Raw genomic sequence first — 27,824 nt, 5'->3', positions numbered from 1 at the left:
ATGCGACATCAGTGCTCATCCATGCCTCGCCAGTGCTCATCCGTGCCACATCAGTGCTTATCCATGCCACGTCAGTGCTCATCAATGCCACATCAGTGCTCATCCGTGCCCCATGGATGCCACGTCAGTGCTCATCCATGCCACGTCAGTGCTCATCCATGCCACATTCATGCCACGTCAGTGCTCATCCGTGCCACATCCATGCCACGTCAGTGCTCATCCGTGCCACATCAGTGGTCATTGGTGCCACACCCATGCCACATCAGTGCTCATCCATGCCACATCCATGCCACATCAGTGGTCATCTGTTTGCCGCGTCAGTACTCACCTGTGCCACATCCATGCCACGTCAGTGGTCATCTGTTCCTCATCAATGCCATGTCAGTTCTTATCTGTGCCCCATCCGTGCCACATCAGTGCTCATCTATGCCACATCCATGCCACGTCAGTGCTCATTCATGCCACATAAATGCCACATCCGTGCCACATCAGTGCTCATCCATACCACATCAGTGCTCATCTGTGCCACGTCCATGCCACATCCATGCCATGTCAGTGCTCATCCGCGCACATCTTTGCCACATCAGTGCTCATCCGTGCCACATCAGTGCTCATCCGTGCCACATCCATGCCACGACAGTGCTCATCCGTGCCACATCTGTGTCACATCAATGCTCATCCATGCCCCATCAGTGCTCATCCATGCCACATCCATGGCACATCATTGCTCATTCGTGCCACATCCATGCCACATGAGTGCTTATCTGTGCCACATCAGTGCTCACGCATGCCACATCAGTGCTCATCCATGCCACATCAGTGCCACTACAGTACTTATCAGTGTCCTACACTGCCTCACAAAATAGTAATGAGAAGTCAGGAAATGACGGTGCTCCCTGCATGTTGGGCCTCTGTATGTGGTCAGGCTGTGTAAAAGTGTCACACATGTGGTATTGCCATACTTAAAAGGAGTAGCAGAATGTATTTTGGGGTGTCATTTTTTCTATGTACATGCTCTGTGTTAGAAATATCTCATAAATGGACAACTTTGTGTGAAAAAAAATGCATTTTAATTTTCTTTCCACATTTTCCAAAAACTTGTTGAAAAAAATGATATTTTCAAAAGACGCATTATGGCTCCTAGATTATGTGTTGGGGGGTTTGCTTTCCAAATGGGGTCATTTTGTGGGCGTTTCCATTGTCTTGGTGCTCCAGGGCCTTCAAAAGTGTGATAGGTTGTCTGGAAATTATATGTCTAAATTTTGCTCCCAGAACGCCTGGAGGTGCTACTTGGATGTTGGACCTCTGTATGTGGTCAGACTGTGGAAAAGTCCCACACATGTGGTATCACCATTCTCAGGAGGAGTAGCAGAATGTATTTTGGGGTGTAGTTACAAGTATGCCACTAAAGTGTGTGAGAAATAACTTTGTAATATGACCATTTTGTGGGAAAAAAAATCTTCATTTGGCAAAGAATTGTGGAACAAAAATACAACTTTAAAAAACTCACCATGCCTCTGACTAAATACCCTGGAATGTCTACTTTCCAAAAAGGGGTCATTTGGGGGGGAGGGGGATATTTGTGCTTTACTGGCTTGTTACGGTCTCGAGAAATAAGATCAGTACATCAGGCGCGATCAATTTTCAATGATTGGCACCATAGCTTTTAGGGTTCTTTCACACACTGTCCGTCAAACAGACTCCGCTTTTCTCAGCGGGGGATCGAGCCGCTGATCCCCCGCTGAGCAGAAGGATGACAGCTGTGTCTCCGCGCTGTGTGCGGAGACACAGCTGTCAGTTCCCCATGCATCTCTATGGGGGAAATCGGATGTGAACGGACCGTCGGTCCGTTCTCATCTGATCCCATCCGATCCGATCAGCTGGACGGATGGAAAATAGGGTTTCCATCCATCCAGATTTGACGGATCGGATTGGGTCGGATGTCAGCGGACATGTCTCCGCTGACATCCGATGCCCCATAGGAATGCATGGGGGGACCGTTCAGATCCGCCAAAAAAAAACGAACAGGTGGATCTGAACGGTCCGCCTGTGTGAAAGGGGTCTTAGACTCTATAACTTTCACAAAGGCCAAAAAACGTATACTTATTTGGGTTATTTTTACTAAAGATATGTAGCAGTATAAATTTTGGCAAAAATGTATGAAGAAAAATTACTAAATTAGCAAAATTCTAAAACCGAAACGAAGAAAAATGCATTTTTTACAAATTTTTCGGGCTTTTTTTCATTTATAGCGCAAAAATTAAAAAAAACCCAATGACGATTAAATACCACCAAAAGAAAGCTCTGTTTGTGTGAAAAAAAGGATGACAGTTTCATATGGGTACAGTGTTGCATGACTGAGTAATTGTCATTCAAAATGTGAGAGAACTGAAAGCTGAAAATTGGTCTGGTTAGGAAGGGGGTTTACGTGCCCAGAGGGCAAGTGGTTAAATATTGGTACCATTATTTGCTCTAAATGAATCAGTCAGTATTATTCCATCAGCAAGGAGTCTTTAACCACTTTCCCACTTGAGCATTTTGCTGTCTTACGTCTGGGCCACTTTTTGCGATTCGGCACTGTGTGAATTTAACTGACAATTGAGCGGTCGTGCGACGCCAAACCCAAACGAAATTTACGTTTTTTTTTCCCCCACAAACAGAGCTTTCTTTTGGTGGTATTTGATCACTTGTGCGATTTTTACTTTTTGCGCTATAAACAAAAAAAGAGCGTAAATTTTGAAAAAATAACAATATTTTTTCACATTTTTTTCCCATGAAATTCCCCCCCCCCCCAAAAATGTAAAAATCAAATTTTTTTAAAATTTTTGGCCAATTTGTTTTCTGCTACCTATGTTTGGTAAAAAAAATCACAATAAGCGTATTTTGATTGGTTTGCGCAAAAGTTATTGCGTTTACTAACTAAGGGAAAGATTTCTGTCATTTTTGGTGTTTTTTTTTAACGAGTAATGGCGGCGATCTGCGATTTTGTTTGCGGGACTGCGACATTGTGGCGGACAGATCGCACCCTTGACTGACATTTTTGACACTTTTGGGGGTACCAGTGACATTACTACAGTAATCAGGGCTATATATATGCACTGTTACTGTAAAAATTACACTGGCAGGGAAGGGGTTAATTTTATTGGAGAGGGAGGGGTTAATGTATGCCTGGTGCTTACTGACATGTGTGGGGGGAGGTGACTGAGTGACACAAGGACAGATCCAGGGTTCAGCTATGCTGAACCCTGCAATTTGACCCTGCCTGTCACTTAGGAGATCCGCCCGCTTGTGTTTACACAAGCAGGCGGATCTCCACACTCGATTCCCCGATGACCTGGCCCGACTCCCGCTGTGACTGAATGCAGCAGGAGCGAGCCTCTGGCAGCGTGCGCGCGCCGCCGAGAAAGGGGAGTGTCTGGCGACGTAGGTCTACGTCGCCAGACGATAACGAACCACTTTGCCGCAGTGGTGCTCGAGTGAGCAGACGGCAAGTGGTTAAAAATCAGGAATAGCGGTTTAGTTATCATTGAGCTAAGCCACGTGTAAGTCCTGGTGTTGTGTTTATATTTAGCTTTTAAGTCTGTTTTGAGCCCTGATTTCTGACAACCACAAGGTTGCTTCCCCCTACATTGGTATAAGCATTACTATGTTGTAGCACCCTCCTAGGCAGGTGCTAGGAAAAGGAACAGTTTGCTTCATCTGCTTATCGGGGGAGTCTGATTAGTAGTTAGGCCTGTTGCATGTGTCCATGTCTGATTCCTCTGGTCTGAGGGAGTGTCCCCATTGTATCCAACAGGGTAGCCTGTTGGACAGTGGAGGAAACCCAACCAGTGACACACGTGCTTTTATTACTATCCCAGTGGGTAGGCACAACATTGGTGCATCCTGGGATATGTAATAAAAGCCATGGGCACATGTGACAGGGTGTCTTTGGGCGGGAAGCCAAGTCCCAGGAGGAGGGTGACGGCTGTCTCTCCTCTTGTTGCTGAGAAAGGTGGTCACAGGCGCTCGGCCTTGTGAACCAGAAGTGTGGTACTGAGCCAGGAGGTCCAGTGGATGCTGACAAGGGAGTTGGAGGCAGAGTGACCCAGGGAAAAACAGTGCCCATGAGTACCGGGAAGCTTGCCAGGGGTCTGCCCAGGAAGGGTACCACTCCAGGGTGTCAGCGGACAGAAGGTCAGTGAACACAGTCAGTGAGAAAGGGGGTGCCAAGTTAGACCCTGAAGAGGAACCTAAACGAGAGTACATATTCTTTATCTTCACTTTAGTGACAAGGTGAAGCAGCATTCTACAGTCAGTTGTCCTCAGATATTGTGCATAGTTCAAGTTGGAGTATCCCACTCATCCCTTCTCTCATCCAAGTTCCAATTAAAACATAAAAAACTAATTCCCTTTACTGTTCATTGTCTGAGCCAAGAACTTGTAATGCCGTGTATCTGCTATCAGTTGCTAATGGTAACCCAGGGGAACCCAAGAAGTGTAATTCTCAGCAGCTCCCTAGAGGGCAGTGCTACAATATCAACCATTAAAAAAAGCCATCTTTTTCGTGTATATAAACTGAGTATAAAAAATGTATTTAACACGTTAGCCTTATCCCTGTCATAAAAAAAAGTGTTCATGATATAAACAAATTCCGGGGCTAAGGTATTTAAAATCTATGAAGTACACATCCAAAGGTGTTAGTTAATAATGTATTCTAACAACATTTGTATTATCTATTTAGAGATCCAGTCTTATATCCCCATCATTTGGTTTTCATACCCCCCTCCCAGTTAGGAACCTCTGTAAAAGAGCACCTTAACCACTTACCGACCGCCGCATTTACAGCGGTGGTCAGCCCCTCACAGGCAAAGTGACGTAGGGCTACCTGTGAGGCCCTGGGGAGTGAGCGCGCGCCGCCGGAGGCGCGCTCCCGTTCCCGCTCGGTCACAGACCCCCCCACACGTGTGCCCGGCGGACCCGATGTCCTTCGGGCACTCGCGTTTGTCCGTTACACCGGGAGAAAGGCAGGCGGCTAATGTAAACAAAGCCGCCTGTCATTCTTCCCTGTGTAAGAATGGTGATCATACGGTTCTGCTATGTAGGACCGTTGATCTCTGTTCTTACACCTCAAGCCACATCCAATCACAGTTAGAAACACGCCTCTAGAGACACACTTAACCCCTCCCTCTCTAAAAAAGTTAACCCCTTCACTGCCAGTGTCATTTTTACAGTAACAGTGCATATGTATAGCACTGATTACTGTAGTAATGTCACTGGTAACCCCAAAAGTGTAACAATTGTCAGTCAGGGGTCCCATCTGTCCGCCGCAATGTCGCAGTCCCGCAAAAAAAAATCGCAGATCGCCGCCATTACTCGTTAAAATAAAAAACAACGCAATAACTTTTGCGCAAACCAATCAAAATACGCTTTTTGCAATTTTTTTTTACCAAACATATGTAGCATAAAACAAATTGGCCTAAAATGTTAAAAAAAAATTGATTTTTACATTTTTTTGGGGAATTTCATATAAAAAAATGTGAAAAATATTGTTATTTTTGCAAAATTGATGCTATTTTTTTGTTTATAGCGCATGATCAAAAAATCGCACAGGTGATCAAATACCACCAAAAGAAAGCTTTGTCTGTGGGAAAAAAAACACGTAAAATTCGTTTAGGTACAGCGTTGCACGACCGCGCAATTGTCTGTTAAATTCAAGCATTGCCGAATCGCAAAATAGGCCCTGGTCAGGAAGGGGGGTAAAATCTTCCGGGGCTTAAGTAGTTAATGGAAAGAGAAAATGTTAAAGATTCCTAACGAAGCACAGATAGCACTGGCTTTTATCATGATTTATGGCCCTTTCATACTGCTCTGCTGAAAAAATGTGGTCAAAACGCATATGCTTTTTTTACTATGTTTTTTTATGTGTTTTCAGTGCATTTTTGAGGCATTTTCAGGATTTCTGACTCTCAGCATGCATGAAACTTGGACATGTGACTCAAAAAATTGCCTAAATATGCACTGTGAGTTTTTACTATTCATTTCAATGAGGAGGTGTGTTCTTGGTAAGGTTTTTAAACATTCACCAATAATGCAGCATGCAGGACTTTATAAACGCTCCGCACCCGCAGAACATTGGCGTGAAGAGTTCCATAGGATTTAATGGGATAGATTTTTCATGCATATTTGTTCTGCTTTTATTACACCAAAAGTGCATCAAAAACTGATCAGCGTGAAAGGGCCCTTTCCTTTCTCTAGCATCAATATTATTATAAATGCGATAGATGAGTGAGAACTATACTTAGCTGTTACATACAATTACTCTGCTGGTATGAACGTTTCTGTTTATTGGCTTTTTATCAACATTTTTGTTTCATGATATAACTAGTCACACCATAGATGTTGCTAAACATTTAATTTCCTCCTTATTGCCACATAATACTAAGGGTGTTCATCTCATTTCATGTGTATGAATTTAAGATAATACCAGGTAGCTGATGAATGTCAAGCATGTTTATGCCTATGGCAAATCTCTTCTGAACTATCAATCTATACATGAAGAAAACAAAGTGTATTACCCACATTTTGGCTACAGCAGGGACCATGGCAGCAGATGTCTTTCACTCTCAGTAAAAATAATCACCATATAGGTTAGAGGCACAGGAGTGCTCGGTGTAGTCCCACAAACTAGGTTTCGACAACATTAAAGTAGGCAGTGTAAATGCCTGGTTAACTGCTAAAGGTTTCCAGAGTAGTGAGTGGAGTGTTACCATAGATGGTGAGCTAGTGCAATCCCTGCAACTGCCAGTTTGGGCCAGGTTGGGGAAGAGGGCTCTGTATATATAGTCTGGCGGGGGTCCAGCTGAGTTGTTAGCCATCATGGTAACTGTTGCAAGAAACAGGCCTTGGCAAAGTTGTAATCTTTGAGGCTCTAGCTTCAGAGACTTCCCCTTAGGGATGAAGCAGGAATGGAAAGACATAAGACTTTTGGGACTGCTTTTGTTCCCTTTGCATAGGATGCAGGACTCTGGAAAATCCCCTAAAAAATGTACTGGCTCCTAAACTCAGCTCATTGTTGGTTATTGCTGTATTTACTGTTTGCAACTTTCTTCTTCATATTTTTTATTGATTATTAGAGGCAGGGTACAGAAGTACAGAAGTAATACATGTGCACCTGGTAATAAATAAGGTGGGAGTAGTATAAATTTTATACTCAGAGTGCAAATAAGCATTTCAAGCTTTCAGTGTTTGAATCCTCCAAGCTGGCCAAACAACTATTTTCATAACTGGCATACAGTCAGGAGGGTGTGCTTTGCTGAGAAAGCCCCGCCTCCAGATGAAAAAAAAAGAAATGCCCATGAAGACTACTGGGATGTATGACATCAGTTTAGTGTATATTTACTAATAAACTAATGATAGCAAAATAAGGATTAAAATTACAGTAGCTAATGTTGATTAGTTTTGCTTGAATTCAGTTATGTATTTATTAAGAAAAAAAATAGAATACATATTCTAAAAAAAAAAATTCTACATATAGTCCCTTCTACAACAGCTCAAAAACTGGCAATAAATAGTATATCCATGGCAGTTTGTCATGTACCTGGTCAGTGAGCCTGACTTGCAGAGTAGGGCCTCTCGTACAGCACCGACTCAGGGGTTACTGAAGTAGGGACAGCAGCAGCCACCAGAACACGTAGACGTAGGAGCGCCTGCAATCAGTCCAGTAATCCGTGTAGCAGCATCAATCATCAGGAGGATGTGCACCAAACGGGCTGGTGGAGGGTACGCTGGCACGGAGCTTGGCAGATTGAAGAAGCAGCTGAAGCAGACTGGAAGTGCAGGTGTAGACTCAGACGAGCCGGGTCGGTAACGTTCAGGCAGATAGGCAAAACAGCAGGCAGAAGAAGAGTCCAAAACAAGCCGAGGCCGGGGTTTTAAGCAGAACAACATAAGTTAGGAGTAAGCCGGATCAGAATCAGAGGTCAGCACAGGAAACAGGAATCACACCTGAAGCTGCAGACCAAACAGCAACAAGTCCATGCTGCAGCCAGTTTAAACAAACGCTTGACGCCAACAGGCTTGCACATTCACCTTTGCCCATTCCCTGGTCCACAACCATGTAATTTTGCCTGAACGGTGGCTGGCTTGCGCATGCGCCTATATATGCGCCGCGAACCTCCACCTGTACGGGCATGTCTTCCATGACAAGGTTAAAGTGTCATTAAACCCACACCACGAAAAACTCTCATTACATGCTATATCACAGAGAGTGCATACTCACAAAGCCACTCAAGCATTCATTTTGTGTTGAGTGAAATATACCTGGCTGATCCTGCCTTCAGCTGTCCCTCCCATGTTTTCTGTGTCCCCATTACAGACTGAGATTATGTAGACCAGCTGTTGTCATCTCCTGAGCATGCTTCAGTTTTAGTTCCCTTCTAAACTCTTTATTTCCTCTTGTTTCTTATCTGTGCAGCCCACATGAGTATAGAGTCACACATGTGGGTATATAGACAGTAGTAAATGACACTCCCCTCCCTCTTCTTCCATGTCTTCCTATTGCTAAACAGTATGGGGGCTGGATATAATATGTTGATTGATTACATTCACTAAGAGACTCATAAAGAAAGCTTAGTTTTAATATAAATTAGTATTAAATATATCATTTTAAATGGCTAATACCTATAAAGTAAAAAAAGAGCCTTGGATGCAGATGCCGTCTTAAAAAAACAAAAGCTAGTGTCAATCATCTATCATTCTGCCTACGCCATATCGATACACAACAAATACACATTTTATGTCCAAAAAAGATTTATAGGAAGCTGTAAAATGTTTTTTGATATTTATAGTTTTATTTTGAATTGGTCTTCTTGATTTTTTTTTTAGTCATGTGATTAGCACAGCACCAACCAGGGCTGTGCAGACGCAGACTCATACTGAATGCATATGTCAGCAGAATAGTAGAAGCCCCTGTCAAGGATCTTTCCCTGCAGATGCCAAAGAACAGGGAAAGATCATGTGTTCACACAACAGCTCTGCAGGAATAAGGTACTTTAAAGCAGTGGTCCTCAACTCCTCAGGGCCCACTAACAGGCCAGATTTTAAGTATTACCTTAGGGAGATGCAGACTGGAGTACTGCAATCACTGAGCAGCAAATTATATCAACTGGGATGTATTTCAGTTATCTTGCAAACCTGGCCTGTTAGTGGGCCCTGAGGACCAGGGTTGAGGACCACTGCTTTAGAGGATTTTATAAAAAGCAAAATGGCATGATATATATAATTTATGTGAATGAATTATGACAACTAACACTTCTCTCTTTGGAATCAATTTAATTGGTACAGGTTTTTCAAGTCCTTTGATTTAATAAAATACTTTAAAAGTTAGACTTACAGATTCCATATTATATTGAAGGCTAGTAGCATTAAACTGAGTATAATAGGCAGCCCTGGCATTCCTGTCACTCCCTATGTGTGTACATGGTAATTAATTTTGGGAACAGCCTGAGCTGCTGCATAGGCAGCCCTCTCATACCAAGCCCCCCTGCTGAGCTGATGGTGCCTGCTGCCTGTGGGGGTGCTGTGTGTCAAGGGGATGCTGGAGGTGCAGAGTGAGGTATAATGGGGGTGCAAAATGAGGAGTGGTGGGGTATACAGAGTAAAGGTAATGGGAGTTGCAAGGGGTACATAGCGTGGGGTCATAGGGGATGCAGAGGGTACAGGGTGTGAGGTAGTGTGGGTGCAGGGGTACAAAGTTAGGATTAATGAGGGTAAAGAGGGAAAAGTGGGAGCATCAGGTGGTGAAGTTAGGTAGTGAGGGTGCAGAATTTGAGGTGGTGGGGGATGCAGGGGGTGTAGAATGTAGGGTAGTGGGGACTGCAGTGGTTGCAGAATGTCAGGTGCTGGGGGATGCAGGGGTTGCAGAATATCGGGTGCTGGGGATGCAGGGGTTGCAGCATGTGGGGTGTATTGAGGGTACAGAGAGAGTAGTGGGAGATGCAAGGTATTACAGAGTAAGGTGTAATAGGGGAACAGAGAGCTGTAGAGAAAGCGGTAAAATAGAACATGACAAAACATAACCAGGCAAGGATTTCCAAAAGAGCAGGAGGTTTTATTGATATCAGCTGCAGCTGGGAGCAAGTCCAGACTTGCTAGAAGAAAGTGGGCTTGCAGGTCGTTTTTATTAGAAAGTTACACCATACAATTACATGTTCTATAATATGATTGGTTGTCAAGAAATATGTCAATGTAATTAACATACTAAAAAAATAATAAAAAAAAATTGAATGTCTACATTTGGAGATGTCTGTGAACTCTGTCCTAGTGATCTTTACCCCAGTAAACTTGTGTCTGTCTTAAAAGAAAAGTACCAATATGAAATATAGGAGTCTAGTGTTTAACTTAGAAATGTACATATATTATATCATTTTTTACTCTACAAATTTCTAGAAATAATAATTATTGCTTAACAATAATGCTTATTATTAATTAGTTATTAATGCATATGCTAAATGATATCATTAATATGAAATATATGGGTTATATGTCTATATGAACATACTACTACACCCCCCCCCCCCCTTGAGGCTTTACACAAGCCTCACAGTGATTACAATCCAGATCCCCCATCATGCCCTTCAGACACCTTATGAACCTGACACAAATAGTCCCAAAAAAATCAGTCTAATCAAAACACTCTGTCTCCTCTTCTATGGTTGCAAAGTCTTATCCATATGTGGTACAGAAGGTATAGACGTCAATATCAGTGGTATCATGATCATCTTTGCTGCAAACTTCTTGCAACAGGCAACAGTTACTCAGCAACAGCATCTCAGCACATCAAGGATAACTGAAAAGAGGAACAATCAGTTTAGTAAGTGACCAAAACCAACTAAGTGGTTCCAAGGACCATTCAGCACATTCAGCTCCATAAGGCTCGGCCTCTTCCATATGGCTTTTCAGCTTGGCACAGTGCTTGATGGCGATGGAGAGATCTCCTTCACCATCAATCACTGTTCTGGTGTCATAGCACAAGCTTCTTTGGATGCTGTAAGACACAGGTTCAGTACATACCTGTTTTGACAGGTTACAAGTCTCAAATTTCCCAATTCCTCCTTTACATCATCAAATCTTTCCACTGTAGCATTTACCAACTGTAACAAGTTGTATCTTGTCTTCGGTAAACATCTGATGTTAGCCTTGATTTAAGATACACTTCAAACATAATAGTATGTATAAAAAAAAAAAAAAAAGTCAGTGTCAGGATACAATAGGCAAGCATTAGTTTCATTGATTCGTTTTCTAATGAATTCCAACTTTTCAGAACAATTCGAATTCGGATGGGTCGAAAAACGATCAACCAATTTTAATTCTGTGTGAAAAATAGCTGGTTGTTAAGCAGCGGGCCGCTGACAGATGAGTCATCGGTTGTTAAGGATGCGGGCGGCCAGCTTCCCGGCCCGCTGCTTAACAGCCAGCTTTTCTTCACATGGAATTTGAATCAGTCGATTGTTTTTTGACCGATCTGAATTCGAATCATTTTGAAAAGTTGGAATTCCTTAGAAAATTAATAAACAAAACAAATTTTAAATTAAAACTAAACTAAATTTAACGACAACAAAATGAAACGAATTCTGAAACCAAACTAAACGGATTCCATAACAAAAAGAAATTAGTAACATAACGAATCTATAGGAAACAAAACAAATTTTTCCGTTCTGCACATGTCTAGCTACTACACTATCTTTTTTTCTTTTTTAAAACGCTCATCTCCGAAGTCTCAAAACGCCCAGCAAGCAAAATCCCATTCATCTCAATGGCCCCTGTTCACATATGAGTGTTTTCTCACCTGAAACAAAATGCCTGAAGCTCCAAAAAGTACATGAGCTTCTTTTTGGCAGATTACGAGTGTTTTTGTTAGATGTAAATGCCTGCCTCCAAACACCCCCAAAAAAACACCTGAAAAACACCCAAAAAAAAAATGCCTGAAAAAGATACACTCAGATGTAAATAGAGCCTACCTGAGCGTTTCAGGCATTGTTTTGGGTGTTTTTCGAGCATTTTTCAGACATTTTTTGCAGGTGTTTGGAGGCAGGCATTGATATCTAACAAAAACGCTTGTAATCTGACGAAAAATAAGCTCATCTACTTTTTTGAGCTTCAGGCGTTTTGCTTCAGGCGACAAATGCTCACATGTGAACGGGGGCCATTAAAATTAATGGGATTTTGCTTGTTGGGCGTTTTGAGACTTCAGAGATGAGCGTTTTACGAGTTGAAAAAGGCTCAGGTGTGAACAGGGCCTTACTTCTACAACATCCACTAAAATAATATGAATGTATTTATACAGTTTTATCATAATTGCAATACTCCTAGAATATTCCTCCATATTATCAGTATACAATCACTCGAAGTATGTGTTTCCAGTAGGAAGGATTTTATGTAGATTATCCTCTTACATTTTATTTCCTAGCTCCCAAACCATACTATTTCCCACACAACAAATGTAAAACTCATATTACTTCTTAACCCTGATTCCACCTACCAGTCACTATTGCCCTGATCATGCTATACCATCAATATAGTCAGTCCAGGCATTTTATTAGCTTTATTTCTATTGTCTTCCCACAAAATCTGCTCATCCCAAAACCACTTCCCTTTTTCTCCATCCTTGCACATACAATATCACAGTAGTACTATACCGATTAGCATGGGTCTATTCTGACAGTCATTGCTATACTGTCTAGGTCGGTGTCCGAATTTCACTTCACTTCTGACTTCCCCAATATCTTAAAACATTAAAGTGATTGTAAAGGTTGTTTTTTTTTTTTTTTTTTTTTTTAAATAACAAACATGTTATACCTACTGTGTGCAAGGGAGAGCAGCCCCAACCTTCCTTTTCTGGGGTGCCCTAGCGTCGCTCCTGGCTCCTCCTCTTCATCGGGTGTCCCCACGGAGAGCCATTTTCCATGGGTGCACTTGTGCGAGCGCTCTCACGAGTCCTGCTGCTGCGTCCATTGACACAGACAGCAGGACTCGGCCCCGCCCCCGGGTCCCGTGTCACTGGATTTGAATGTATCCAATGAGGATCTGAGGCAGTGGCTGGAGGCGCTGGGCTTGTGCCCGTTTCTGGAACAAACGGGTTCAGGTAAAAAAAAAAAAAGCTCTAGGGACAGCTGAAGCAGAAAAGGTTTTTCACCTTAATGCATAGAATGCAATAAGGTGAAACAACCATGAGACTTTACAACTCATTTAATCATCAAAAACATCACATTAAAATAAAAGAAAGCTTAATAAAAATTTACATCTACACACATACATCTTGCTTCCTTTTATATGTATCTCCTTACAAACAAATATGAGTTCTTTCGGACAGCTTGCAAGATATCAAGATATATAAATTAACAGAACTTAGAGTATCTTACGAAGTATCAATACCATACATTTTTAATGAAATGTCAAATTCATTACATTACACTTTTCCACTTTTTTTGCCTCCAAAAAAAAAAATGTTTCAACAATTATACAATTGCTTAAAATGTTCACAATAATAATACTTATGACATATAAAACAAAGCAAAGAGAGTTCCCTACATGCAAATTATCACATACAATTATCTAGGATTGTTCATTACTGAAATAGTTCTAATGTCTCTTTTTTTGCCACCCTCTCTTGTATTTATTCCACTTTCATTGATCTGACTGACACTCCTGCTAATCTCACTCAGACTGTGACTACAGTTGAAAGTGAAAATGTCAGTGTCACAAATGTGGATTTAAATGGATGCTAGAATTTTATGATCTTTAATGTACTTGCAGTCTTCAAGAGTTGCACATGTATGACAGGTGCATACAATTTAAATGTCGTATGTCATGTCAACTGTGAGGGTTTACGGTGTTCAGGCACCACCAACACCAAAGGCCCAATTTTTGGCACCTGTGTAGTACATGTAATTTCAAATTTGTATGGAATTCTTACCAGCAGGTCCTGTTCCTGCTCCCTGCAAGAGTAAGTGTGAGGGCTTGGTTACGGTGTTCAGGCACCACCTACGGCAAAGGCCCAATTTTTGGCACTTGTATAGCACATGCAATTTCAAATTGTTATGGAATTCTTACCAGCAGGTCCCATTCCTGCTCCCAGCAAGAGTAACTGTGAGGCCTTGGTTGCGTTGTTCAGGCACCACCTACGGCAAAGGCCCAATTTTTGGCACTTGTATAGCACATGCAATTTCAAATTTGTATGGAATTCTTACCAGCAGGTCCCATTCCTGCTCCCAGCAAAGAGTAACTGTGAGGGCTTGGTTACAGTGTTCAGGCACCACCTACGGCAAAGGCCCAATTTTTGGCACTAGTATAGCACATGCAATTTCAAATTGTTATGGAATTCTTACCAGCAGGTCCCATTCCTGCTCCCAGCAAGAGTAACTGTGAGGCCTTGGTTGCGTTGTTCAGGCACCACCTACGGCAAAGGCCCAATTTTTGGCACTTGTATAGCACATGCAATTTCAAATTTGTATGGAATTCTTACCAGCAGGTCCCATTCCTGCTCCCAGCAAGAGTAACTGCGAGGCCTTGGTTACGGTGTTCAGGCATCACCAACAGAAAAGGCCTATTTTTTGGCACCTGTATGACAAGTACATGCAATTTCAAATTTGTTTGGATTTTTTAGCAGCAGGGCCTATTCCTGCGCCGAGCAAGAGTAACTGCGAGGGGTTACGGTGTTCAGGCACCACCAACAAACAAGGCCCAATTTTTTTGCACCCGTATGACAAGCATATGCAATTTGAAATTTGTATGTATATTTGTATATGACATTTTTTGCTTTAGAAATATCAGTATTGCTGCAGCAGGCTACATACATCGTAGAGATGAACTACTTTACAGGCACATTCAGGGGACCCCCCCAGGCACGATATCACTCTAAGCCTCATTCAAATCAGTAAATCAGCGCTCCTTTAAAAACGATTTTTTTTCATTGCTACATGTTCCCCAGGTCAGGACGCGGACCCCCCAAAACACTTTTTTGTGGCAATAACTTGCATTTAAGACTTCAAAATTAGGCCGTTTGCTTTTTGAGGTTCGAGTCCCATAGACATCAATGGGGTTCGTTTGTTCGAACAAACTTTTCCTCTGTTCGTGGTGTTCTGGTGCAAACCGAACCGGGGGTGTTCGGCTCATCACTAGTGCACACTAGGTTCTGTCTTCTATGCCAAGCAAAGAATAAAATGAAGCTGAACCTGGCGAACACTTCCCACATCAGACACTTAGTTTTGTACATTTGCATGACCACATGAAGAACTTCCATTCACTGTATAAAGGAGCATATATTTATTAAAATATACCTATATTTATGGCATTGTTCTTTTATTTCCCTATAGTGTATATGCCTATATAGTCTATATGCAGGCATCAATGGTGTCGCTATGGGGTGAGGACCACACCCGGGTAACACCGGGCAGAGGGTTGCACTGGGAGCTTGTCTGTGCCTGAATGACAGGAGTAATGCTACCACTGTCACCCCTGTCATTCAGCTTGAGATTAGCATATTGCATTGCAGTGGCCAAAACAGATGCTGGAGGAGCAGATTCTGCTATCTCCTTCCTCCAGCAGCCGTCTGATGTGGGTGGAAGAGATTGGGCAGGATGACACCCCAAACATCTCCTTCCCAGAGGGGGAGAGAGAAGATGTGAAGATGTCCACTGGTGGAGATGGGCGGGACACACTGTTTAAGGTCACTGGGACTCACTGAAGGTGGGCAGGACCCATTGGTGGGGGTATGCTGGGGAACACTAACTGAGCTCAGCAGGACTCACTGGAGATAGACAGGACCCATTGGTAGGGGGGGCGGGCACACTGTTGGAGGGCCTCCTCCTGATTGGACACAGCTGATCACATGGTAAAGAGCTGCTGTGATTAGCTCTTTACTCCGATCACAGATCCTTGACGATGTGTGCCGCAGGGCCCTAACCCACGGGTGTGCTGTGTGTCAAGGGGATGCTGAGGGTACAGAGTGAGGTGCAATGAGGATGCAAAATGTGGAGTGGTGGTGGATACAGAGTAAAGGTAATGGAGGTTGCGAGGGGTACAAAGTGTGGGGTAGTGGGGGATGCAGGGGGTACAGAGTGTGAAGTAGTGGGGGTGCAGGGGGTACAGAGGTTTATTGAGGATAAAGAGAGAATTGTGGGGGGGGGGTGCAGGTGGTGCAGTGAGGTAGTGAGGGGTGCAGAATTTTGAGTAGTGGGGAATGCAGGGGTTGCTGAATGTAGGGTAGTGGGGGATGTAGTGGTTGCAGAATGTCAGGTACTGGGGGATGCAAGGTTTGTAGAATGTAATGGGGGTACAGAGAGAGTAGTGAGGAATGCAGGGTAGTGCAGAGTGAGGTGTAATGAGGGAGCAGAGAGAGTTGTAGAGAAAGCAGATTGTGCTTGGTGAGGTTTAATGGGGGAATGCAGAGGGTGCAGAATGAGTGGTAGTGGGGGATGCAGAGGTTGCACAATGTTGGATTATTAGGGATAAAGGGGGTTCAAAGTGAGGTGTAATAGGGGATGCAGAGAGTGCTGAGTGTGGGGCAATAGGGGGTGCATGGGGAGACACTGGGCAGAAGTCAGGCTGGCTGTACAGGGCCCCATGATTTCTATTGGTGGCACCAGGAACAGCAATAAGAAACTGGTGCCGCTTTTTATTCAAGACTCTTGGAGTGAATATCTTAATTCAAGCATCCACAATTTCACATGGGTCTGCTAATTGTTTCCATCACATCAACCCTTTAGGCTTAATATTGAAAATGTGAGAAAATAATTTTCAAAAGCTTTTTTTTTGTTTTTACCAAATTTATTAAACATGCAGATTTGCACAGAACATCAAGACACAGTCAACATAACATTTTTAACTGATTCGTGTGCTTGGTATTGTCTCATTTGAGTCTTTCATGTTGATTTTATTTTTTACATCCTTGTTGTTGGGTCTGGCATGGCTCAGGAGGGCAGGGGAGGCAAGGATCTGTGCAAACAGAAAATTATAATACATGTTATACATTTGTTTTCTTAACTGACCATATGAGATATATACACTTTCTGCATTGTAACTTAAGAGAGAAACCTGGTATTCGGTAGTCACTCATGTTGTCTTACAGGAATATTTATATAGGTGCTAAATTTTGCCTGTAAAACCTAAATTAGTGTGGCACCCCTAAAAATATCCCAATACAATTGTTAAAATTTCACCATAACCAAATTAGTTGCGCCAGGGGTAATAACCATGGGGTTCAGTCCTAGGATAAATGGATTGTATAAACTAACATCTACTAATCAGTGGCGGCTGGTGCTCAAAATCTTTTTTTTGGGGGGGGGGGCGCAAACAGAAAAATGTAATAGGCATTGCTTTGCGGCAAAAAACGCTGTAAAAAATTGCGTGACTTTGAGGTCGCAAAAGTGTGAAAGGGGCCTTCAGTAATTAAGGTATAGTGTGCCCCCTTTCAATGCAGAGAGACCAGCGTGCCCCCTTTCAATGCAGAGAGACCAGCGTGCCCCCTTTTAATGCACAGTGACCCCCCTTTCAATGCAGTGACCAGCGTACATGCCCCCTTTCAATGCAGTGACCAGAGTACATGCCCCTATCAATGCAGTGACCAGCGTACATGCCCCCTTTCAATGTAGTGACCAGCGTACATGCCCCCTTTCAATGCAGTGACCAGCATACATGCCCCCTTTCAATGAGGTGACCAGCATACATGCCCCCTTTCAATGCAGTGACCAGCGTACATGCCCCTTCAATGCAGTGACCAGCGTACTTGCCCCTTTTCAATGCAGTGACCAGCGTACATGCCCCTTTCAATGCAGTGACCAGCGTACATGCCCCCTCAATGCAGTGACCAGCGTACATGCCCCTTTCAATGTAGTGACCAGCGTACATGCCCCTTTCAATATAGTGACCAGCGTACATGCCCCCTTTCAATGTAGTGACCAGCGTACATGCCCCTTTCAATGTAGTGACCAGCGTACATGCCCCTTTCAATATAGTGACCAGCGTACATGCCCCTTTCAATATAGTGACCAGCATACATGCCCCCTTTCAATGTAGTGACCAGCATACATGCCCCTTTCAATGCAGTGACCAGCATACATGCCCCCTTTCAATGTAGTGACCAGCGTACATGCCCCCTTTAAATGTAGTGACCAGCGTACATGCCCCCTTTAAATGTAGTGACCAGCGTACATGCCCCCTTTCAATGCAGTGACCAGCGTACATGCCCCCTTTCAATGTAGTTACCAGAGTACATGCGCCCTTTCAATGTAGTGACCAGCGTACATGCCCCTTTCAATGTAGTGACCAGCGTACATGCCCCATTCAATGCAGTGACCAGCTTACATGCCCCCTTTCAATGTAGTGACCAGCGTACATGCCCTCTTTCAATGTAGTGACCAGCATACATGAAGAGACCAGCGTGCGTGCGCGCGTGCCCCCTTCAATGCAGTGTGCCCCCCCCAGACCAGTGCACTTACCTGGAGCCCTGGAGCACTGTCGCGGCAGTGCCTTCTCCTCAGTGTCCCGGCGGCCGGCTTCTCTTTAATCCCCCGGCGGCGCGTCTCCTCGAGTCCTCCCGCTCCCGCCTCCTCCTCAGCCAATCGCATGGGGTTTGCCTTGCGGCCAATCAGGAAGCGCGTATCGGACGCGCTCCCTGATTGGCCAGGAGGAGGATCCGTATGACAATAGCGAATTTTCATTCGCTATTGTCACACAATGGGTGGGCTCGGGACGCACTGCTCTGCGCCCCCCGGGTCCACCCTTTGCATCGCCCTATTAGAGCCTCTGGCTCTAATCAGGTGATGCAAAAAAAAAAGCCCCATTGAACTCCATGCGTCCGGCGCCCCTGTATGCTGATTAGGGGGCCGGACGCATGGATGGGGGGGGGGGCGGCGCCCCTGCGCCCTCAACACACTGCTACTAATATAATTATATATACTGTATATATATATATACACAGTCATATATGAATAGAGTATGTTTGATCATGAAATTAAATAAGCCACATTTACCAAGGTTAACCACTACCAAGCACATCTTTATTTTTAATAAGTAAATCCTCCTAAATGTGATATTCCAATAGTGGGCTGATACTGTTGGCCCAACGTGAACCTGGGATAATAGAAATATCGAGGAAGCCATTGCTGACTTGTTTTTATAGGTATGAGCTTCTCATTCTGTCTTTACTACCTAGAAGCAGGATGGGACTTTTCCCATGTAACTGGCTGCATGCTTGTTCGTGGTCAGTGACTCACAAGGTAGAGAGGACAGTATCAGGAGGGAGCCTGTTCATTTTAAAAACAAGTTAGCAATGACTGTTACCATAATTCCCACATTTACAGGTTCAATTTAAAGTATACGTCCTGGCAAAACATTCTGCATTAGTTTTAGATTAAGAAATTAAGATTGAAGACTTTTGTCAAGCTTTTACTGCAATTTGGGACCCTGAGATTTAACTCTTACTTCCTATCATTCTGACAACATTTTACTAGAAGGACACAAGGAGAAATCTAGAATATCAACACAGACAAAAATTATTATTTTTTATAGTAGAGTAGAGGAAGACTATTTTTACCAGTTTCTATCTCTGTTGCCGTTTTTCCCTTACTTCCTGTCTGGTAAAAAACTTTCAGTAGGACAGGAAGTGAGGGTAAATCTCTCTAATGGACCCCAGAAAAGCAGTAAAAACCTGAAAGGAATTCTGGTCCTTTCCCACTCAGTCCAAAACTAAAAAAAAAAACGTTTTTGGCTTGAGAAACAGTTTGAGTAACATCCACCTCCTTACTCTTTGGCACCTCCTTATCTCCCCCAGCTATACTCCATCACTGAACCCATTACAAGACAATTATGCTCATGTGGCTGGATTATATTTGACATCTTGGAAAATGTACAAAAAAAGTGTGACACCCTCTTTTGGCTTTACAGTTGTCAGAACTCAACAGTAAGTAAAAGAATTTACTTCCTGGATTGTCAGTGGAGCGCACACTACCAGCGGCATCTGCTAATACCTGTTCCGATATGCTGCGCCATTATTAATTTCTTTTTGTGAGTATGTCTTTTACTGTATTGGGGCAATAAACCTTATATTAGCATACTACACTATTTGCGGTTCTTTTTTTTTTTCCATTTGGGGTCCTCTGAGGTGCTTTTGGATTGGTTCCATAGGAGATATCCCGATCTCGAGTTATCCCCAGCAAGAGTGCAATATTCTGATGGATCTTACAAGCGATTGAGATTTTTCATTGTGGTGAGTAGGGAACCAAGAGGGTTTATCAGTCACCTTGAGCACCGTTTTGGATAGATCATCTGCACCTGAGCACTTTCTTTGGATTTTATCACTTCTAAAGGACTCATTGATTATATTTATATATATTTATTGTATATTTTCACTCAATATTTGATTGTCATTTTATGGTCATATAGTTTTGCTAGCGCTGTTTTAAATTTACACTTTCCACTTTATCTAAGGGCTCTTTCACACGGCCGCTCCGTGTGAGAGCTCCGCTGCGGTCCTTTTTTTTTTTTTTTCCACGGAGCGGATGACATTTCTGTCATCCGCTCCGTATGCCCGCATATCATCCCATCTGTTTGCGGATGATATGCGGACATAATGTAAGTCTATGGGGTTTGCGGATGTCAGCGGATGACACCGCTGACATCCGATTTTCCTTCCTTTCCGTTTTTTGAACGGAACAAAAAGAGGGTTTTGTTCAGTTCCAAAAAACGGAACAGAACTGACAGGAAGAAAATCGGATGGTATTCCGCTGACATCCGCAATGCCATAGACTTACATTATGTCCGCAAATCATCCGCAAAAAAATAGGATGATTTGCGGACATACGGAGCGCCCGTGTGAAAGGGCCCTTAGATTTACTTAGAGACACAGCAGCTGCATATTTTTGTCATTTTGTATCACACCTTTTGTCACACCATAAGCGCGGGTTTTAATTTGATATACAAAGTAAAAGAATGTCTTTAAAATGTGAAGGAAATCCACTTCTAGACAAGATGGCCAGGGAACAAGTGTCCCCATTGAAAGATTTTCCCTATATTCCTGTTTTGGTGGAAATTGAACATTTTGGATCTACGCTTATTTTTAATCCCGAACACAATGGTGATAATTAGAGAGATTGAATCTTGCTAATGACGACACAGACAGTAATAAAAACCTGACAGAGGTTTTAACCCCTCGCCAATTTATTCTAATCTAAACATGTTTGCCTTGAGCTATACTTTAACATTAAGTAAGCAGCGACCACTCCAATATAAAGGTTGCACTAAGCAACGTGAAATTGATTTACCACTGATGTGTTCTATATAATTGTTTCCACAGAAAACCATAGAAACAATATATTCCAGCTGAATAAATAACAATTACATTTGGAAATTATTTTTGATGTTTACTGACTCACCAGGCTTGGGGCACTTTGGTTTTTGGTCCTGACATTGCTGCACTGGTTTGCATGCTGAAAAGGAAAATTAGGGTCAATATTAATGATGCCACATTTGTTTTAGCCCTGAGATCACTACTGTTAATGATAATATATAAAGGTTTAAAGAACAATTTGAAAAGAAAACACTAAAGCTGAATTTGAGAAAAGTGTCTAGTAGCAAATATTTCTATATCTTTGATCTCTGATAGTTGCTCAGATTTGCAGCAGCATATTTATATGACATAAATGAATGATATGCCACTGGATAGTACTAAAAAATTATAGGAGAAAATAATGCGCTTACTGGTGGTGATTAATTAAAACATATTCTTTTTCATTGGAGCAAAAGAAGAAATTCCCCTGAGGTATGGGACTTAAATGGCAATGACCAGACCTTGAGTAGTAAGTATATTTCAATAAATGTATTATTGTACAAACAAATTGTGAAAGATCCGAATCCATTGTCTCTATTCTTTTTCATTGGTGACATAGAACTTGTGGATTTAAATGAACACAACCATGTTGTAGACATCAAAACAGGGTAAGGCCAGTCAGTCAATTTTTCCACTATCTGAAAGATTTTATAAAGTATAAAATGCTACTTACGGTCCTGGCACTTCTGATCTTGATGTCCATGATGCCCATGGTGTTCATGGTGTTCATGGTGTCCATGATGTCCATGAGATCCACCTTTAGTTGAAGACATTGTTGTTGGCTGGGTGTTAGCAAATAAGTTCAAAATTAACTCAAAGGAAGAGTAGGTTCTGTTGTGAAGGCGTTAAACCTGCTGCTTTTATACCCAAGCTGTTTCCTCTTTGTAAGGGGTGAGTTTAATACCTGGAAGAACTAGTTTGATTTTCACCAAAGCTGACATTCTTTTTATAGCAAAAAATAATTATAATGTTCCATTAAGGAAGGGGTGTTGCTTCCTTAGGGTATCACTTAGCTGACAAATACACCCAATTCTAACATTAGTTGTAGATGGTTCACTTATTAAACATTGGGTCAAAAATTCCATAGCTAATACTATGACTGATTTATTACATAGTTACATAGTAGATAAGGCTGGAAAAAATACAGGTCCATCCAGTGCAAGGTGTGTGTTTATGTATTAGTTATCTAAGAGTATACCCCTGTATAGTGTGCTCATTGAGGAACACAACTAGAAGGTTTTTGAATTTGTCAACACTCAAAGCGGATTTTGTTGTTGCTATAAATGTAAAGTCTGCACAATTTCTGACGAAATTTTCTTTCCTCCAACCTCAGATTGTGACTGTATGCCCTCCTCAGGGCCCTAAGATTAAAGTTTAGATTAAACAGCTTGTTACCATCTTTCCAGTCACCGTTGATTAATTTGTAGGTAGTGATCATGTCTCCTCTTAAGCACCTCTTCTCTAAAGTAAATAAGCATAATTTACTCATTTGTTCCTCATACCTGATGTCTTCCACTACCTTTATTCATTTTGTTGTTGTGTGCTCAAGATGAAGCCCAACCAGTGTTTTGTAAAAGGGGTAAAAGTATCAATAAATTTCCCTTAACAGTCCATTCACACTGCCGCAACAGGATTTTGTGGGGCGACCTGTGAAGGTCAATGCAAGTCGCCTCCAGGTCGCCCCAAAGTAGTACAGGACCCTTTTTCTAAGCCGGAGCGACTTGTGTCGCTCCTATTAGAACGGGTCCTGTACTATTCAATGGCAAGCGACCTACCGCGACTTGTCAGGCAACCAAGTCGCCTGACAAGTCGCGCTAGTGTGAATGGACCCTAAGTCAGGAGCGTTTTCTGCTAGCTTTTTTAGCTGTGAACTTGCATTGCATGCTATCTCTAAGGCTGGACATACAGAATGCAATTTTCTTTCCTTCAACCATGGGTTGAAGGAAAGAAAATCGCTTTATTCCCCTATCAACACAGTCAATGCTGATGGGGGAATCCCTCCTGTTGCACTATTGTATTCTGACAATGTGATATTTCTCCACTTTAAAAATATAGTGATCTCTGCTGCCAGCTCCAACCAGGAACAATGATCGCATGAAAAAAACCTGACAGACTGGTTGTAATGAAGTTGATCGATAGATTGACTTCAGTACAACCAGCCTGCCCATAATTCCTGCTGAACTGTTTTAATTTCGATCTGTCTAGGGCTGGCTTAAGTCTGTGGTCCACAAGGACCCCCAGATCTTTTTCTATTACTGATTCCTCCAGTGTAAAACCCTCCTAATGAGTATTTTGCCTGCAAGTTTTAGCAGATGGATAACTTTGCATTTTTCAACACTGAATGTCATCTGCCAAGTAGCCTTCCGTCTCCAGATTTCATCCAGCTCTTCGTGTAATGTTGCTGCATTCCGGGTCTAAATGATTTGCTTGCATATTTTGGTCTCCTCAGCAGATTCCAAAATTGAAATCTTTACTCCTGCATCGCTGTCATTTATAGACAAGGCAAAGAACATCGGCTGCAAGATAGAACCTTGAGACACATCACTCAAAACCACTCTGAGGCTGAATAATTTTCCACTTCTCTCTGTACCAGTGCTTGTAACCAGCTTACTGTCTATGTACATAGAATTGCCTCTACTCCAATAGACCTTTAAATTAGGCCTATGTGGGGTACAGTATCAAATGCTTTTGAATTTTTATGTTTTCCAGGTAAATTATATCTACTGTGCTGTGTCTATCTAAGTTACTGCTCACTTCATCATAGAATGTCAACATGTTCGTCTTTTATAAATCCCTGTTGGTTACTCAAATTACTATTTTCTCTATTTATAGCAGTAAAGCCCCTAAGCATTCCTTCAAACACCTTACATCACCTGTGAAAAACAAGGCTCAAGGGCTGAAACTGGCCCTCCAGGCCATTTCATGTGGCCCTCACACCTCTGCTGCAACTGATTCACTGGCTTCTTGATGATAGCAGCGCAAGGTAAGAGGGCTGCACTGTGATGTAAGGGAGTATGGGGGACACTTGACTTCTGATGGGGGGTGGGGGGCTCTTGACATCTGATGTAAGGGGGGTGGGGATGCTCTGGACATCTCTGTATAATTATTTTGAGAATAATACAATTCTATGCCAGTTGAAAAAGAGGTTCGCACACTGCTGGTATCATCCACAAAAAAGTTTATTGGAGACTGCTCAGATAGTACTAGCCTGAGCAGTTTCCAATAAAGTTTTCTGAGGAAGAAACCACCTTCTTTGTCAGACTTGCATCATCTGCTACAGTAGTGTTAGTGGGCTCCATGCTGGCAGTGTTAATTTTGTCAATGAAAATATTTTCGTAGATGAAATTAACACTATTTTAGTTGACTTAAATATGACTAAAACTAAAGCAATTCAGATGACTAATATACGACTAAAACTAAAATGTTAAAAGGACAAGGTATATGGCATCTCATAGGGATTCATTTAGAATGCCAATACGGCCAAAGAACCCAGGGGACACCAACCCAAAATTATTAAGAAATATGCAAGAGGAAAAGGAAAAGGGAAGTGCAATAACTGGGTGTTAAATGGTGGACCCTGGGTATGTTAATTATCTTCACAAATATACAACAAAATAGAAAAGTATCTCAAGAAAGCATTAAAATATATATATATATATATATATATATATATATGCTGGGGGGGGGGGGGGGTATGTGCAAAGCCAACCAGAAATACAATACATACATAAGACAATCCGATGTGATAGTCAGGGTACCTCATCAAGTTGGCCTACATGTTTTGCGGTACATAACAGCTTCTTCAGGGTTTCTTCCTTAACCACTTTAGCCCCGGAAGATTTTGCTGCTCAATGACCAAATAAAAATATTTATATGCTGGGGCAGCATGGGAAAAGCCACCCCATAGACAACCAGAAATACAATATATACATAAGACAATCCAATATGATAGTCAGGGTACCACATCAAGTTGGCCTACATGTTTCACAGGACATAACCGCTTCTTTGGGGTTTCTTCCTTAATGTCTGACCCACCATATCTAGTCTAGAAAAATGTATACAAACATAAATGTGTATCAGATGTGTCTGGGCTAAGGGAAGACCTTTAACAACAAAATTCACTGTCGGCCCCAGCTGGGGATGGAATGATCAAGGGATCCATAATAGTTCATATATTTTCTACATCATTGCAACCTGTATTTATTAAGCTTATTGGAGGATTAAACCGGAGGGTTATCAGCCCCCAAAAAGAAAATTTGCATAGTCACCATCCAGTGCGAACATCCATTAAGGTCAGAAGTAATTACCCTTCAACAAACGAAAGTCACTCTCCATCAGATAGTACCACAGGTAACAGCCAGCCCAACACCCTGGGCATACAGCAGCACAGTATGTGTCTGGTCTCCCGCGGATCCTCATTTCTACAATGATGTATTTTGATCCCTTGATCATTCCATCTGCAGCTGGGGCCGGAAGTGGATTTTGGCGTTAAAGGTCTCCCCTTTGCCCAGACACATCCGATGCACGTTTATGTTTATATAAATTTTTCTAGACTAGATATGGTGGGTCAGACATTAACCACTTAAGGGCCGCTCACTGTACTGCTACTGCGGCTCCCCTGGGTCCAGCGACGTAGACCTACGTTGCTGGACTCCTTGTGGTCTTGGCGGCAATTGCCACCTCTCTTCCCCGGAGGGGAAAGTATGAGAAGATCTTCCCGCTTGTGTAAACAAAGCAGGCGGATCTTCTCTGTGACAGATAGGGAGAGATCACAGGATTCAGCATAGCTGAACCTGCAATCTCTGTCTGTATCACAGAACCCCCTTCCCCCACACACGTCAGTAAGCATGAGGCATACATTTAACCCATTGATCACCAACAGTGTTAACCCCTTCCCTGCCAGTGTCATTATTACAGTAACAGTGCATGTTTATAGCACTGATTACTGTAGTAATGTCACTGGTCCCCCCAAAAGTGTCACAAATGTCAGTCCCACAAAAAATCGCAGATCGCCACCATTACTAGTAAAAAAAAAAAAAAAACAATAAAAATGACATAAATCTTTCCTGTAGTTAGTAAACGCGATAACTTTTGTGCAAACCAATCAAAATACCCTTATATCGATTTTTTTTTTACCAAAAATATGTAGCAGAAAACAAATTGGCCTAAAATGTAAAAAAATTTTGATTTTTAATTTTTTTTGGGAATGTTATATATCAGAATGTGAAAAATATTGTTTTTTTTTTTTTCAAAATTGTCCTTCTTTTTTAAAAAAAAATAAAAATCGCACAGGTGATCAAATACCACCAAAAGAAAGCTCTATTTGTGGGGGGAAAAAAAGGATGTAAATTTCGGTACAGCGTCGCACGACCGGGCAATTGTCTGTTGAAGTAACGCAGTGCTGAATCATATGGCCTGTTTAGGAAGGGGGTAAAATCTTCCGGTCTTAAAGTGGATAAAAATACGCTCATTAAGAATTTTTTTGTCAAAGACATGTAGCTAAATACATTTTGGCCTAAAAATATGACAAAAACTGAATATATTGGATATTTTTTAACAGTCAAAGTAGAAAATGTCAATTTTTTCCAAAATTTTGCTCTTTTTTTATTAATATCGCAAAAAATAAAAAGCACAGAGGTGATCAAATACCACCAAAAGAAAGCTCTGTTTGTGGGAAAAAAGGACATAAATTTTGTTTAGGGACAGCATTGCATGACCGCGCAATTGTCAGTTAAAGTCGCACAATGCCAAGTTGAAAAAAGTGGCCTGGTCATTGAGCAGCAAAATCTCCCGGGGTTAAAGTGGTTAAGGAAGAAACCCCAAAGAAGCTGTTATGTACCGCGAAACATGTAGGCCAGCTTGATGTGGCACCTGATTATCATATTGATTTGTCTTATGTATATATTGTATTTCTGGTTGGCTTTGCACATGCCCCCCCCCAGCATATACTGTATATATATATATATATATATATATATATATATTACTGCTTTCATGTATGAATAAATCATTTTGATACTTTTCTACTTTTCTATATTGTTGTATATTTGTGAAGATAATTAACATACCCAGGGTCCACCATTTAACACCCAGTTATTGCATTTCCCTTTTCCTTTTCCTCTCACATATTTCTAAAACTAAAATGATATTTTAGTTAAAAGACTAGGACTAAAACTAAATTTGACATCAAAATCAACACTGCATGTTGGTCTACACCTGCCCTTCACAGCTGCAGGCATCCCTACTCAAAGTCCAGGACGTCATATGACGTCCAGCGGGCGGGAAGTGGCTAAACACAAGTACCATTACTTGCTCTTTGTTAATTAGTCAGTACTATTCCATCGTTAAGGAGTTTTTAACAATCAGGAATAGTGGCTTTGTTATCACTGAGCTAAGCTCCCTGAGGACATACATGTGTAAGCCAATGGAAAGCCCTGGTGTTGTGTTTATAATTAGTACA

General features: G+C 42.1%; 1 protein-coding gene across 4 annotated transcripts in view; it reads right to left on the bottom strand.

The window, feature by feature from the left end:
• The window catches only part of LOC309563702 (uncharacterized protein), a 69,117-nt gene that overhangs the window by 23,686 nt on the left and 17,607 nt on the right, over positions 1–27,824 (bottom strand). The window contains exons 1-3 of one of the 4 annotated variants that reach the window (XM_082268298.1): positions 22,038–22,264; positions 21,411–21,464; positions 16,942–16,974 (exon numbers count right to left, since the gene is read on the bottom strand). In XM_082268298.1, coding sequence (XP_082124424.1) covers positions 16,942–16,974; positions 21,411–21,464; positions 22,038–22,112 — 162 coding nt within the window. In that variant the 5' untranslated portion in view covers positions 22,113–22,264. Of the gene's footprint in view, positions 1–16,799; positions 16,975–21,410; positions 21,465–22,037; positions 22,265–27,824 lie in introns of those variants that run through there. The other 3 variants (XM_082268300.1, XM_082268299.1, XM_082268297.1) reach the window with 3 other exon arrangements.

Source organism: Pelophylax lessonae (genome assembly GCF_965119305.1).
Source record: "Pelophylax lessonae genome assembly, chromosome: 9".
NCBI lineage: Eukaryota > Metazoa > Chordata > Amphibia > Anura > Ranidae > Pelophylax > Pelophylax lessonae.
The sequence above is the reverse complement of the archived record's forward strand: the minus strand, read 5'-3'. Positions and strand labels throughout refer to the sequence as shown.